This window comes from Sinocyclocheilus anshuiensis, unplaced genomic scaffold (genome assembly GCF_001515605.1).
Source record: "Sinocyclocheilus anshuiensis isolate Anshui unplaced genomic scaffold, SAMN03320099.WGS_v1.1 scaffold907, whole genome shotgun sequence".
NCBI lineage: Eukaryota > Metazoa > Chordata > Actinopteri > Cypriniformes > Cyprinidae > Sinocyclocheilus > Sinocyclocheilus anshuiensis.
Genome location: NW_015546133.1, coordinates 582,005 through 597,178, shown reverse-complemented (window position 1 = coordinate 597,178; position 15,174 = coordinate 582,005). Strand labels below are relative to the sequence as shown.

Here is a 15,174-nt window from a genome sequence, read left to right as displayed (position 1 = left end):
TACAGTTGTCATCTATCTAAGCTTTACTGGTGAGATACTGGTTTGCTTTATTCAACCCATACAGACTAGTCCTGACTTCGTAGTTCTTATTAATAGAGGTATGTTTGTTCCCACCAATCGCTGCACAAGTTAAGGTTACGTATGATGACGAAAGCACGTTAGTGCTAGCCCTCCCGGAACTTACAGAGATTGCATTGCAGTCACAGGCCCTATCCCAAATGGCACACTTAATGTGCACTTGCGGACTTACAATGGCCGCCGCGTTTGTGTGTCCCAATCGTCATTTTAGCTTCAGAAGGGTGCTCACGAGCGCCCCCTTTGCGGCCGCTATGAACTCTTGATGCGCACTTCTGCCGAGCCCGCATTGTCAGGTAGAAGTCTGCTCCGCAGCAAGACTTCTACCTGACAATCAAAGCGGCATTATGTCACGAATGTGTGGACTCAGAGGAAGACCGCGAGGGTTTAGGGTGCAATGTGAGACAGGGCAAATGGCACAGTTCATGTGCACTTGCAGTCTTGCAGACTTACAATGTACACCACGTGCACGTGTCCGTTAAGAAGACCACAAGACCGCAGGGTGTCCCATTCGTCATTTTAGCTTTCAGAAGTGTGCTCACGAGCGCCCCCTTTGTGGCCGCTATGCACCCTCGATGCGCACTTCTGCCGAGCCTGCACTGAGGCGAGCTCCGCAGCAGACTTTTACCCGACAATCAAAGTGGCATTATGTCACATAAGTGTGGACTCAGAGGAATACCGCGAGGGTTGAGGGTGCGATTTGGGACAGGGCCAAAGACTCTTTTTTTTCTTTCTTTTTCTTCGAACTGCAGGCACTGTATGGAACTTACAGTGTATGGGGTGATTCTCGGCCAGAGTGAAATCGCCCAAAAAGGGTTGGGACTCCACATAATGTGACTTGATGCTGATTGGACTATACATCCAGAGGCAGAACAAACAGTCTAGAACAGTGATAGCTGTGGTTGAATGTGTGATAGAAAAAAATCAGTCCTTTTAGTACTTTGGTTTTGCGTCGCCCTATCACCACCCCTGCAGTAGGTCTACGTATGGTTATAAATAAGAGACATATACTTTAAACCCACTAAAAGCTGTATAATTTTACTACGTTCTTTTACAAAGTAAGCATAAAATATACTTTAGGTAGGATTAAAATAAGTATGTTTTCTGTAAATATACAAAAATGTCACAAAACGTATACTTGTGTTTTAGCATATTTCTTAAAAGCGTAACTAAGCATATATTTATTACCAACATACTTCTAGTATACTTTTTAAAAATATATTATTTTAATATATTATATTATTTAAAATATATTTAATGCACTTAAGGTAAGCATGTTAGGAGTACAATTGTACTAGCCTATAAATATACTATGTGAATTTCAAGTACATTTTTAATACATTTAAGAGTACTTTTTCATGGGAACCATACATTTCTGCCAAAAAGTCCAGAAGACCAGCTTAACCTGGGTTTTCGGCATGGATAGCATGCTTGTAGCTATGGTTTGTCAGAAAATAGGTTACCATGGTATAATTCTTCAGTAGATGTGGTTTGTGAGTGAAGCAGTATCATGTGTTTAGTAACACATCCTTTAACGTCACTATTTCAGACACTTCGAGCTGTTTTTGTTGACTTCTGGCGATGACACAGTTTGCTAGTTTGTTTTTGCTGTCTTATCTGCATTTTGCAATTCAGCATATCACCTCCTCTCGTCCGTGTCCTCATAGTTAAAGAAAAACAAGTTCATAAAACAGTGACATAAAACAATGATTTTATGTCAACGTATTACCTGAATAGCTGTACTGTCTTAGAGGTTGTTACATCTTCATTCACCTCATAACTCACCTCCTGGCTAGTTCTAATATGCAGTTTAGGAAATAACTCTATAATCAATAAACTCAGTCGAAAATATTGATTTCAGCATTGATGATAAAAAGGACCTTCCGTTTAATGAGGCGTCAAATCTAAAAACTATTTCCTGTACAAAATCGAGCCCAATTCACCTGCTTCTTCAAATGCAGAATTGCAGATAAACATCTAGTTCACCTGTTCATTTTTCAATGCAGCGGCAGACTCGCAGCTGATTGGCTGATAGGTGCACTCAGCCTCCTGATGCAGCCAATAGAAACGATTCAATGCTTTCCCACATGAAACCGCTACAAATTCGTCAGTTGCAGTGAAACAAGCTCTCAGTAGGCTAAGTGCCGGTAACTGCAGGAGGCACAGAGAGAGGAGAAGAGGGAGAGAGCAAAGGCAGCAAGGGGAAGACCACTCTGTACTGAAGGGCTACAAAACTTGTTTGCCTGCCTCTCAAAGGTTTGTGTTTTGTTTTATTTGTTATAACTATATATTATTTTATAAGTATATAGGCCTATTTTATTTATACTATTTTTTATTTTATTTTAAGCAAATGCTTGTGTATTATAGTTAATAGTACAAATAATAGTAGTAATACAGTTAGTTTGTTTCACTACAGTTAGTTTGTTACACTTTAAGACAAAGAATATTATTCTTTCACGCACTAAATGTTAATTTTACATTAAAATTCCATTTCAAAAAGTGCTAAACTTTAATAAGAATAATAATGCATGTGTGTTTGAAATACAAGTCACACTAAGATAAGCCTAAGATAATGTCATAATGTGTTATGTAGCTTGAATAGCTCTCTTTTTTGATATTTTGCATCTAATCAATGTGTGGGATCTGTTGTAATGTGAATTTTGTAGTTTTGGGACCCCTCCCTGTCACTATTCTTACACTGTATTGCAAAACAGCCTGAATGACTTTGAAAGAACTGACTCTGAAAGTGATATGCATAACAAAGAACGTGTGAGTCTTTGAAGTGGCTTTAGAGGCTCATTCACACGTCTTAATAAGAGTTCAAGAACTCAATTTTTAGGACTGTCTTCATTTTAGTTCTGTCTGCAGTATGCTTCTATTTCATCCCATGCAGAAATGTTTAACTTGGTCATTACATTAAAATGACTTCAACACACCTCTCTCTCTACTTTATCCACAGATTGTGAGGGTTGATTCCACCAGACACTGTCGACCACCCTTTTCCTCTTATCTGTCTGCTATCCTACTCCTTGCAGCCATGGCACCCACTCTAGCCACGGCATTTGCCCGCCGCTGGTGGATGGCAATAACAGCCATCATTGAAAACCTGCTCTTCTCGGCCGTTCTGCTGGGTTGGGGCTCCTTACTCATCATGCTGAAGTCTGAGGGCTTCTATTCATACCTCTGCACAGACCAAGGTAAGAATCCTTCTTAAATATAATGTAACATAAAGAACAAGAACTCAAGAAAACTTTGCAGCAATTTAGAAGAGCCATTGAGGAACATTTAGGTTACATGGTCCGCAAGTCAAGCTTGTGATCTTACCTATGAAAGAATTTAATTTAATGCATGAGTGTGTTTTATTTGTCACTACGCATATTGGCAAATTCCATCCATCCCTTCGTTCCAATCTGACGTTGAAACAAAGACTGTATCTGATAGTACTTGAAAGATCCTACTTTTAAAGTCACATGTGTATTGTACAGTAATCCATCACTGACAGTAGAGTTTTATGTGGAGTAAATAATTGCGCTCTACAGCAAAACACTTTTGTGGTTACACTCTCTAAGGAGGAAGAATGACGTTTTGCCACAGGAGCCTCACAACCACAGACACCACAGACTTCCATTAAATCAGCTGGTAGTCACAGTAAAACATAGGAATGTTGAAAGGCTTTCCACAGGGATCCTGACCTAATCAAGTGCATCTTTAAATTGAGAGGCCTACCGCCTGTCAGATGTAAATTAAGATGTTTATCATCTCAGTTAGAACCGCAGACCTGCTGATTTGCTCATAATTGATTGATTGAACTCTCTTTGGTATTGATTAGCATCACATTAGAACATGTTTCAGTCTTTTTGTGGCTGGTAATGCCCTTTTATCACTGTCCTGTTCTCTCTCAGGCATTTTGGGCTTGATTTAATAAAAGATGAGGACATTGAGACCTATTTAACCACAAAAGCTGGTTTGAAATTCCCAGGCAGACAAGAAAAAAGGGGGTAGAGGATGGGCAGAAGATGAGAAAAAGAGTTGTTTGTGAAGGAAACAGTAGGAGGCTTATCGTTTGGGTAGATCTAGGAATAAAACTTCTTCTGGGTGGAGTGGTGGGCATCTTACGTGTCTGTCTGTCTGCTTGGCATGGCATTTTTGCATGGAAAAGTGCTTATTGTTCCCTTTTGCTGCTGTCATAGTTCCCGTTTTTTGGCATTATTCAGCTGATTTGACTGCCCTTTCGGTCAGTCACATTATTGTGACGTAATAAGACTGTCTCAGCAAAAATCATCTGTGTTCAAGACAGTATAAGTCCACAGATAAGTCTCAAAGGACAATATCTTGAGGCATTAGTCTTTGACCATTTTGAATGATGCGAAGCATGTGAGGACTCTTGTGGTTTAGTACAGTAGGTTCATGTATGCTCCTCTATCAACTCTTCGATTGAATGCACAGACTCCCGACCTGTTTTTTTTTTTTTTTGCTGAGACCAGGTGACTGTTATCTCTCCAGGTGTGACTTGCACATTTGCACATCAGTGTGGCCTACGTACACAATCTTTGGTGCATCTTTTGTAATGTTTACAGTGGGAACACTGTTCACACATCAGCTCAGTTTAGAAAAGAAGCCAGAGCAAGCCTCAGTTCTTAGCAGTCGAAGTAAAACCCAACCCTTCATGTAGCGTTAAAAAGTTCACAACCAGGTGCCAAACATGTCAGAATATTCTGCACTCAGTTCTAAAGCACGCTTGGAGTTGGAAACCTCCTCTTTGTTGTGGAAGGAAGGCACGTGCGTCATCAGGATGACACTGGCACAGCTGAGTGGATAATTATAGCAAAGTCACTGTTTCCACACCAATAATGCCACTGGGTGGTATCTTGAGGTCTGAAAGAAAGATTTTGGTCTAATTTACTCACACTTCTCCAGGAAAGTGTTATTTTTCTAACCACATTTAGCATTTTTCAGAGAAACGTCATACTTACATATAGGATGGAAAAATATCCAGATTAGTATAAGGTCAGGTCTGATTATCTATATATGTCTCCAGTGAGCCAGCAGCTATTAATTGAGTGTCACCTGGTTCGGTATCAGTAGTTTATACCTGTATGTACAGTTTCTCACAGAAGTGAGTACACCCCTCACATTTTTGTAAATATTTTATTATATCTTTTCATGTGACAACACTGAAGAAATGACACTTCGCTACAATGTAAAGTAGTGAGTGTACAGCTTGTATAACAGTGTAAATTTGCTGTCCCCTCAAAATAACTCAACACACAGCTATTAATGTCTAAACCGCTGGCCACAAAAGTGAGTACACCCCTAATGGCACTTTTCCACTGCGTGGTACGACTCGGCTCGGTACGGCTCAGTACGGCACGGCACGGCTTGGCTCGACTCGGCACGGTTTGCGTTTCCACTGCAGTTCAGTACCGCTTTAGAGGGGGCGGGATTATTCACATGTCGTTATAGTTGCGCCGCCTCTACTACCACGACTCCTAAAAAAAAAAATCCTTTTTCATTCCGCGTCGCCCCATCAAGCTCTCGCTGGATCCGCTCCTCTGCTATCAACGAGAGGAACCAAGAGGGTTAAGGCAGTGCTGGAAAATAATGGTGGGCGCACAAAATATTGACACTTTGGGCCCAATTTGGACATTTTCACTTAGGTGTGTACTCACTTTTGTGGCCAGCGGTTTAGACATTAATGGCTGTGTGGTTATTAAGTTATTTTGAGGGGACAGCACATTTACACTGTTATACAAGCTGTACACTCACTACTTTACATTGTAGCAAAGTGTAATTTCTTCAGTGTTGTCACATGAAAAGATATAATAAAATATTTACAAAAATGTGAGGGGTGTACTCACTTCTGTGAGATACTGTATGTGTGTGGTGAGATAATATGGAACAGGATTGTCCAATAGTCCAAAAGGACGATTATAAACATTGTTCCTGCAGCAGAACAAGATAAAGGAAGAGCAAATGTTCATCTTTCTTCTTTCTATCATTCCCAGCCCTTATCTCAGGTTTTACTGAGACCACATAATGGTGATTCCTCATTCCAAGCATTTTATTGCTGTTTATCTCAGACACCTTGGAGAACAGCTGAGAAGACCAGCTTAAACCAGAATTCATTCCAGGCTGGTTTATACGGGTCTAGCCATGCTGTTCAGTGGTGAAACTCGGTTAGTCATTTGGAAGTTCAAGTATTTGTGCATTTTCACTAAATGGACACCATAGCTACAAGTTAAAGGGGTAGCTCATGACTTTCTTTCTTCTGTGGAAAACAAAGAAGATACTTTGAAGAATGTCTGAGTTTCCATACAACAAAAGTCAATGTTGCTTGGACCCCAAAGTTCTGCAAAATACCTTCTTTTATGTTCCACAGAAGAAAAAAACTCATACAGGTTTGGAACAACATGAAGGCGAGTAAGTGATGACCTTCTCAGGTGTACTTGTTTATATAAAATGCTCAGACAATTCTGAAATCTTGAAGCAATGTTGGAATGTCCTTACCTTAATCCACTGACCGTTCCACCCATGGTGTGTTGACAAGGCTGTAGAGTGCAAGTTTTGAGAAACCCCAGCCAGGAAATTCAAAGAACTATGATGAGGTATGGGAGTCCACACATGTTGCATCTGCATGATTGGACAGCAACCAGAATTACAAGTACCTGATGCTTACGTCACAGTATAAGTCTCACAGCAAGGGCACGCGTGAACATTTTTTACACCAACATCTGACTTTTCTCACTCTCTCTCTCTTTATTGACATGATTTAGCAGAAATGGTAACCTGTTGAGTAGTGCAACTCAAATGGGTTGGATATTAGGTCACATCAGTCAGTGTTCAAGCTGATTTTTGGAACATGGTAGCTTCTGCTGCATGGTAGCTTAGCCTTTTACATCTCTCCTCTCTTCCTTCTTTCCCAAAGGAAATAGCTCGATTGCAAACCTCTCCTTACCAGCTGTTCCTTCATCACTGTCGAATGATGAAGAATATGAATATGACGAATTCCAGTCTCCCCAACATGATGGTGGGGTGGAGATGGTCCCTCTAAACCATCCAGAGGACAATCTGAGGATGAACGGCTGGCTCATCTGTAAAGAACAGGATGAGATGCTCAATTTGGCCTTCACCGTGGGCTCCTTCCTCCTCAGCGCCATCACACTCCCTCTCGGAATCGTCATGGACAAATACGGCCCACGCAAACTCCGTCTGCTTGGAAGGTATAGCATGTGTTTAATTTTTCAATATCATTACTATACCAGTCACATGATGGACAAGTTATTAATGAAATGAAAAATGTGTTAAGTGTGTATCCTAAGGTCAGATCACAATACAGACGAATGACCAGAAAAGTGTTTAATTTTCCATTATCAACTGATCTGAGTGTTGTATCTTCATTTCCAGTGCCTGCTTTGCCCTCTCGTGCCTTATGATTGCTTATGGAGCCAGCAACCCAAATGGTAAGAACATCATGTATGCAATTTATGTGTCCATATTTAGTGAAACAGACATCAATGTTGTAATAGATACTGATAATATTCCATCATTTAACATCTGCTTGTTTTTACTAGATCTGTCTGTTTTGATCTTCATCGCTCTGACCTTTAATGGCTTTGGAGGAATGTGTATGACCTTCACTTCACTTACGGTGAGTGTGTGTTAACTTATTTATGAATGTACACTTCTTTTGTGTGTGTGTGTTTTGATGTGTTTGAACTTGCTTGCTCCAAGTTGCTTGTAATATTTACATTGCTAATTAAAGGGGTCATATGATGCGATTTAAATTTTTCCTTTCTCTTTGAAGTGTTACAAGCTCTTGGTGCATAAAGAAGATCTGTAAAGTTGCAAAGACTAAAGTCTCAAATCCAAAGAGATATTCTTTATAAAAGTTAAGAGTCAACCATGCCTACCTAAAACGGCTCATTCTAACACGCCCCCACATGTCTACGTCGCCGGCCACTCCTTCGTCGAATCCGCCGGCCGCGCCATTCTCAAACCCGCCGGCCGTTCCTCACTGTAGGCCGCCACCGCTCACTTTAGCCCGCCATGTGAAACTACTTTGTTTGGCCTTCCAAAAGAGGACCAATGAGGCGCACACTTTTTATTTAGTCTTATTGAATAGACGATAAACGGTTTATATTCTAAAATCTATTTAAAGGTTGTGTTCTGTGAAAATTAAATAACATTTGGATGTAAATGGTCGGCATAAAAGTAGTGTGCGGCTAAACCGGCTGCGTCCTGTGGATCACCTTTATCTGATTGTCCGGGTCCGGAATCATTAAGCACAGCATTAATATCTTCATCTGAGTTTTTCGTTGTCTCCAGATTTCTCTGCAGTTCGTGTATGTTGTTAAAAACGCGGGAACATCATTTTATTCCACACAACAGGCAAGCATTACCGTTAAATCTATTATCCACCAAAATGCAGATTCGTCACGTGACAATTCTTACGCAAATGAGATTGAGGGAGACGTTAAGTTTGTTTTGATTTATTAATTTACTTACAATAACAATTTAAAATATATTAACTTTTACGTATTCACTTTTACATGTATTATTAACTGCATTATATGCATTTTTACTTCATAGAAAAAACGTTATAAATAAATATTTAGTACAATTCTTAAATCGCTATGGGGGAGCCAGGCCCCCCTGGCCCCCCCACAAGCTACGCCCATGAGTATGTGGAAAATAATGTGTTTTGTTAACCGTAAACTGCATAAACACATTTTGGACTGTATCCACCATATAAATTGTAGAGGATACATCCCATTTGATATTCAGCTTAGCCAATAAGGGTTTTTCAGTGGTTGATTCTTGAATTGTTACATCGGGTGCCCTTGATCCTGCTACATCCAGGCTAGTTAGACGTCTCTATGTCTCTTTTTCCTCAATCTCTCTTATTTGAGCGTCTCTCAAGCGTGGTGCAGCAGATTAATCATTAGACCCATCTGTGCATCTTACTTCAGAGTTTTTCCCGCTGACTCGCTCTTGTTGCTGCACTGGTACCATGCATTAACTCCTGATGATGTACTATCCAGTGTGCTGACCCAATAAGAATAGCCTGCGGTTATCATGCACTCAGCATGATCTGAGGAACTATTTGACCATGAACTCACAAGAACACTCACACCCAGAGTCCAAAATTAACTTTTTGCCACACGCTAATGGCCATGAACTGAGAAAATTAAAAAGAGATACCTGCCTCAAAATGTGAAGATTACATTGATGGCTTAATGCAAAGGTTTGTTGCTAATAATGGGAGCGTTCTTGCTTGCCAATGTTGCCTTTTTCCCTTGAAGTGTAAATGAGTTGGCAAAGTTGCATTACAATTGATTTTGGAGAATACCTTCACACCAGTTCTGACAGGAATTCTCACAAAACACAACTCTTCCATTACAAACCTGCTGATCACACACTTTCAAATGCATTCTTATGTAACAGGACACTCGCTGTTGCTCATCCATTTGTTGTCACAGGAACAAGGCATAACTGTGAGCAGGCTGCCCCAGTCTGTGCTCCAATTAGAGTCATAAAAGAGACTCGGCTTCAGCCGGTTCAGACTGGATGGATCAATCCTCAGTTCTTACTGCCCCAGTTATTTCAGTTTTATTGACAATGAGGAACCGAAAGTAAAGTACAAAGGAAGTGTGGATTAAGTGTTCAAAAATATTTCGGGGCCACTGGTAGTGTTCTAGTTTTCTTGTCATCTGTCAATTATTCTTTCTCTTATTTCTTTCTTTCAATCTCCCAACCTCGTTCTGCGGCTGTAGTCAGTGCCTCTGAACTGAGACTGCTTTTACTGTTGATTTGCTGTGCTTTCGTCAGTTCATAATTGTTGGCCATCTCTCCTTGCCTGTTGCCATTTTTAGAGAAAGACTGTGGATCAGTTGTCTTCATATCAATGCTCTGAATAGCCACAGTCTGAATAAGAATAGGATAAGAATATTACATTTTAAATTATAATTAATAAAAAGAACTTAAAAATACATGTAATTTAAATAGAACAAATAAACATGATTTTGCTCATATAAATTATATAATTATAACGATATAATAAAAAATGAGATAAAATTATATTCTTAATGTATTTATAAAAAAAAAAATCTGAACATTTTTCTTTCTTGCCAGGATTGTTATGGATTATTTAAATGATATTAAAATAATAAAAAAAGCATTATTTAAATTTTTTTTTAATAACTTAAAAAAAATTATTTTTAATTTAAATAAGTATGATTGTTATGAGTTATATACATTTTAAATGAATAAACAAATTAGATTAATTAAAAATTAATTTAACCAACTGAATCTGTTCCCATGTGTCCTTCCAGCTGCCCAACATGTTTGGCGACCTGCGTGCCACCTTCATCGCGCTCATGATCGGCTCGTACGCTTCCTCGGCTGTCACCTTTCCTGGGGTCAAGGTTTGTTAGATTAAGCAATTGGGTGAAAAACAAGTGATTATAATGGCGCATTATGTTCTTAGATAATAAATGTTTATATTTTCAGGTGATCTATGACCTTGGTGTGACCTTCGTCACGATTCTGGTGGTCTGGGCGGGCTGTGCAGGCCTGGTATTCATCAACTGCTTCTTCAACTGGCCCTTGGAGCCTTTCCCTGGACCCGAGGACATGGACTACACGTAAGAAACACACATACACCCTTCTCATACACATTTAACATCTATAATATATGACACCCGTTCTGTATTTGTATCTCTCTATCTCTCTATCTATCCAGTGTCAAGATCAAGTTCAGTTGGCTGGGATTTGACCATAAGATTACAGGAAAGCAGTTTTATAAGCAGGTGACGACAGTGGGCAAGCGTCTTAGCATGGATAACACTCAGAAGCAGAAAGAGCTAGCCAAAGAGGGTCACAAACTCTGCCTGTCCACCATGGACCTGGAACTGCAGTGTGAGGCCAAGGAGGAAAGTAAGTGACAATTTTTAAACAGGTCCGACACAAGAAAAGACCGAAAATATGCTAATATGACAGGCCAATAACTAATTTAAACTAACTCCATTTTCCTTTTCTTCCATGCAGCTCAGTCGTTCATGCAGAGTATATTCAGCCCTCTCTTCATGTTGAGTCTGGTGACCATGTGTGTAACTCAACTGCGTCTCATCTTCTACATGGGAGCCATGAACAATATCTTGGAGTCCCTCAGCGGAGGAGATCTCAACACAGGTGAATAAGCATGTTTGAATGTGTTTTCAGGGTAATTCTGATTTGAGAATGCAGCATAAATGTTTTTGGAAATAAAAAAAAAACAAAAACAGTAATTCTGATGTGTGAACACACCAAAACATATTTTCAGAGCAAAAAAAAAAACAAAAAACATTTTAATTATGATAATTCAGATATGTAAATGCAGAAAAAAATCTGGCACTATTGACATTATAACTGGCTTTTAAATTGCTTTTTTTTTTAACTATTTTTGCAGTTGAGAGAATGGAATTGGGTAAGAATCTCAGTAGCACAGTAGAAACCAGTAGAGCGTGTCTTCCCTAAAGCTTGTTATTCTAACATTTAACCTTCTCCTGTACTCACGTCAAGCGTAACCCACTCCCTGCCCACCTGTGCTCTGGGCATTAATGCATACACAAGCCTGCAGAGTGCCATAAACTCAGCCATTAACCAGAGTAGTTATTAACTAACCTCAGACGTTATCTATTACACAGTGTTATAATCTGTCTCTCTCTTGCTCTCTCAGTGAGCCTCTACACCTCCATTTTTGGCATGATGCAACTCTTGTGCTTGATGACGACGCCGGTCATCGGTCAGATCATGGACTGGAAGCTGAAGGAATGCGATGATGGAGAAATCAATGAAAAAGAGCCCAACAAGTAAGTTATGAAACACTTTTGAGTTATCTATGGATGTAGACGTGACTTAAAATAATCATGTTTGAAGCTCAAAAAGTCTCTATTTGCTCCTTGTCTCCAGGGACGAGCCCCAGCCCAAACGCAGAGACAGACAGATTCAGAAAGTCACCAACGCCACACGGGCCTTCATCTTCACCAACATCCTCCTCGTCGGCTTTGGCATCACCTGCCTAATTCCCAACCTCCCTCTCCAGGTGTGTGTTGCGTACGGAATTAATCCCGCAATATGACAGGCATTTGACAATATTACTGAATATTACTGGTTGACACATTTAATGTTGCACAATGCATAGTGTTTTTTTTTTTAAATAGTATGCAGTATGCAGTGTATAAGATTTTTTTAAATCAATTTTTCTGTACGCTCTGTTGTTTACCAGTGTTGTTATTGTTAAATATGACTAAAACTAAAGCTATTAAAATTTGTTTTCAGTCATTGAAATCAAGTAAAACATACATTTTGGAAGAAAAAAATAAACTTAAAAAATGTAAACGAAAATTATAAAGGTTGCCTGTTAAAAGTTAAAGTACTAAAATTACTAAAATTAAAAATATATATAAACAATAAAAAAATAAAACATAAAAATGAGGAAAGAACATTACTAAAACTAAAAAAAAAAAAATGCAGAAAATAAAAGTTAATTTCAAACATTAATAAATAATATAATACATGAATAATAACATAGTTGTATACTACTATATACTACTTTTTGTAGTTTTTTGCTAATGTAATATTCATGGATATTCTGTGCATGTATTTGTATAGTGTGCACAGTAAACATAGTACATATTGCAGCAATATTAAGAGTAGTATGTTAGTATGCTATTCTATTTATTGTGCAGAGGAAGGCTATTGCTAAATTTGGAATAGCATACTATTATTATTTCTTTCATATGGAGTAGTATGCAAGTATACCATATAGCAGAAATAGTAAGAGTAGTATGTACACAGAAAAAAAAAGCAACTGGCTTATTTCTTGCTATTGGTACCTGAAGTGTCTGCATAGCTGTACAGCATCTCCCCCTAGTGGCCTAATTATGAAACTAGCATGTCACCTGCTAATTTTACCATAAGAAACAACAGAATAAACAAGTTTATAATGTTTGATTTTGTCACCTTATGTCATCTCTCTCCAGATGCTCTCGTTTGTCCTTCACACCATCGTCAGAGGCTTCATCCACTCAGCCATCGGTGGACTTTATGCTGCTGTGTGAGTTTATCGATATTATCTGTAAAACATGATTAAGTTCTGCTTGTGATCATCTCTTTCGTCAGTAATAGCTGCATTTAAATAATGTAATATGATAACAAATAATCTGTTTGTGTGTCTGCAGGTACCCATCATCTCAGTTCGGCAGTCTGACAGGAATGCAGTCATTGGTTAGCGCTCTGTTCGCTCTGCTGCAGCAGCCTTTGTTCATGGCTATGATGGGACCACTGAAGGGAGACCCACTCTGGGTATGACACACAGCAAAGAGCTTTAGTAATGCTACATGGATTAAATGCCCGTCAGGCATGTTTTGACCTCCTCTGTATGTTTTTGTTTGCTGGTGTAGGTGAATGTTGGTCTGCTGGCTCTCAGCATGATGGGCTTCCTGTTACCACTCTATCTACTGTACTTCAGGAAAACCCTGCACAAAAAGAGGAAGGAGAAGGAAAATAATGCTAAAATCTATCTCAAAATCAATGGCACTGACGTACCAGAGGCATTTGTATAAAGAAAGCAGATAAAGGGAAAAACAGAGGCATGAGAATATCATCACAGCTAGACAAAAACACAAACGCAGAGACGATTAAACACTGTTGTGCCTCTTTCTTAGAGGTTTATTGAGTAACTCAGTAGACGAAAAGAGGAATGAGAGAGACAGGAAGCAACATGGGAAATGTGGCACCCCTCTTCTTTGACATTGTATTTGAATTGAAACAGATATTTTATGTTACGCATGTACACATGTGATAAAGTTTCAACCCTGACTGTTTCTCCATAATCTAAACCAGGGGCATTTCAGTATACAGCATATTAGTATATGCTTTTTTATATACACTGTTTATGCCAACTGGACGTTTTTGAGGAGGACTGAAGCTAGCCTGGCCTGCACAGACGATGTAATGATGTCAGTTTGTCTGTCTTGCCCAGGAACACCCAAACACCCCTAGTCATTCAACTAAACTTCACATAGGATTTCAGTGTAAACCATTATAGCCCCAGTTTTCACTGTAATAATTGTGGTGCAATGCAATTGTATTCACTAAAGACCACATTTTTCCTTCATAATGATCCACAAAGGGCCTTTTACATTTTTCTATGAAATAATGTTGTATTTATGAAAAAGATCTGATCACTTTTGATCATAGGTACTTTATGAAAGCCACAATTTATGCATTTCATATATGTTTTTACACTACATGTGCATGAGATGCATACATTAAAGAGGCTGAAATGCTTATGATCTGCAGTGAGTGACTGATCTGCGAGGTGATGAAGATGTCAGGGCAACAACAGCACTTTTAACACATGTCCCATAAACCCCTCAGGACCCATAGTTCCCTTTTTCTGTCTTTCTTGCACTAACATTCTGTGATATTTCAGAGTGTGTTGAGTCATTTATGTGTCACTGATCATAAGATCAAAATATAATGGACCTCTGAAGTAAAATATCATATAGAAAGCACAACGTAACTCACAAATGTGCCTTTTGTGTGGTTTACAGTGAAGTTAGCGATGCTGATGATAGCTGATGGGAGGACTGGAGCCACAGATACTGTAGAAATGTTGGTATGGTGTGTATGTATTTATTTCTTCAAAATCTAACAGACCATATGGACAATGCATATGGACTTATTTGCAAAGGTTTTTTTTTAGATTAACTTACATCTCAGTGTCGCACTGGCTGTTTGTTTGTTTTTTCAAAAACCTTCATGTATTATTCTATATGGCATTACTGTTGAGGATTATATTCAATAAAATTTGTAATTATTGCTAATTTTTGTCATGTATTATTATTTTATAGTGAAAACATCATAATAGTGTCTATTACATTCATTGTATGATTAAATATATCTTATATCTTAAGAAAAGAAAAGAAAAGCATGAGTTTGTTTACTCTGACGAAATTGTTAGTGTCATTTGACATTTGACCAGGCGTCTTTAAAACCAGTGGAGAAAAATGCAAAACCAAACCAAACATTTTATTCTGTTTTCTAATGATGGAA

General features: G+C 38.8%; 1 protein-coding gene across 3 annotated transcripts; it reads left to right on the top strand.

The window, feature by feature from the left end:
- Nucleotides 1-2,218: 2,218 nt before the first annotated feature.
- Nucleotides 2,219-14,939, top strand: LOC107701113 (large neutral amino acids transporter small subunit 4-like). 3 transcript variants are annotated; one of them, XM_016503049.1, is made up of 15 exons: nucleotides 2,219-2,331; nucleotides 3,035-3,272; nucleotides 7,001-7,295; nucleotides 7,480-7,535; nucleotides 7,647-7,723; nucleotides 10,407-10,499; nucleotides 10,585-10,718; nucleotides 10,817-11,010; nucleotides 11,218-11,265; nucleotides 11,522-11,539; nucleotides 11,792-11,924; nucleotides 12,025-12,157; nucleotides 13,098-13,171; nucleotides 13,296-13,419; nucleotides 13,518-14,939. In XM_016503049.1, the coding sequence occupies exons 2-15, from the start codon at nucleotides 3,113-3,115 to the stop codon at nucleotides 13,677-13,679; spliced, it is 1,701 nt and encodes a 566-aa protein (XP_016358535.1). In that variant the 5' UTR covers nucleotides 2,219-2,331; nucleotides 3,035-3,112; the 3' UTR covers nucleotides 13,680-14,939. The 3 variants fall into 3 exon arrangements, with proteins under 3 accessions (XP_016358535.1, XP_016358532.1, XP_016358534.1); XM_016503046.1 differs by having other exon boundaries at nucleotides 11,122-11,265; XM_016503048.1 differs by lacking the exon at nucleotides 11,522-11,539 and having other exon boundaries at nucleotides 11,122-11,265.
- The last annotated feature ends 235 nt before the right edge of the window (nucleotides 14,940-15,174 follow it).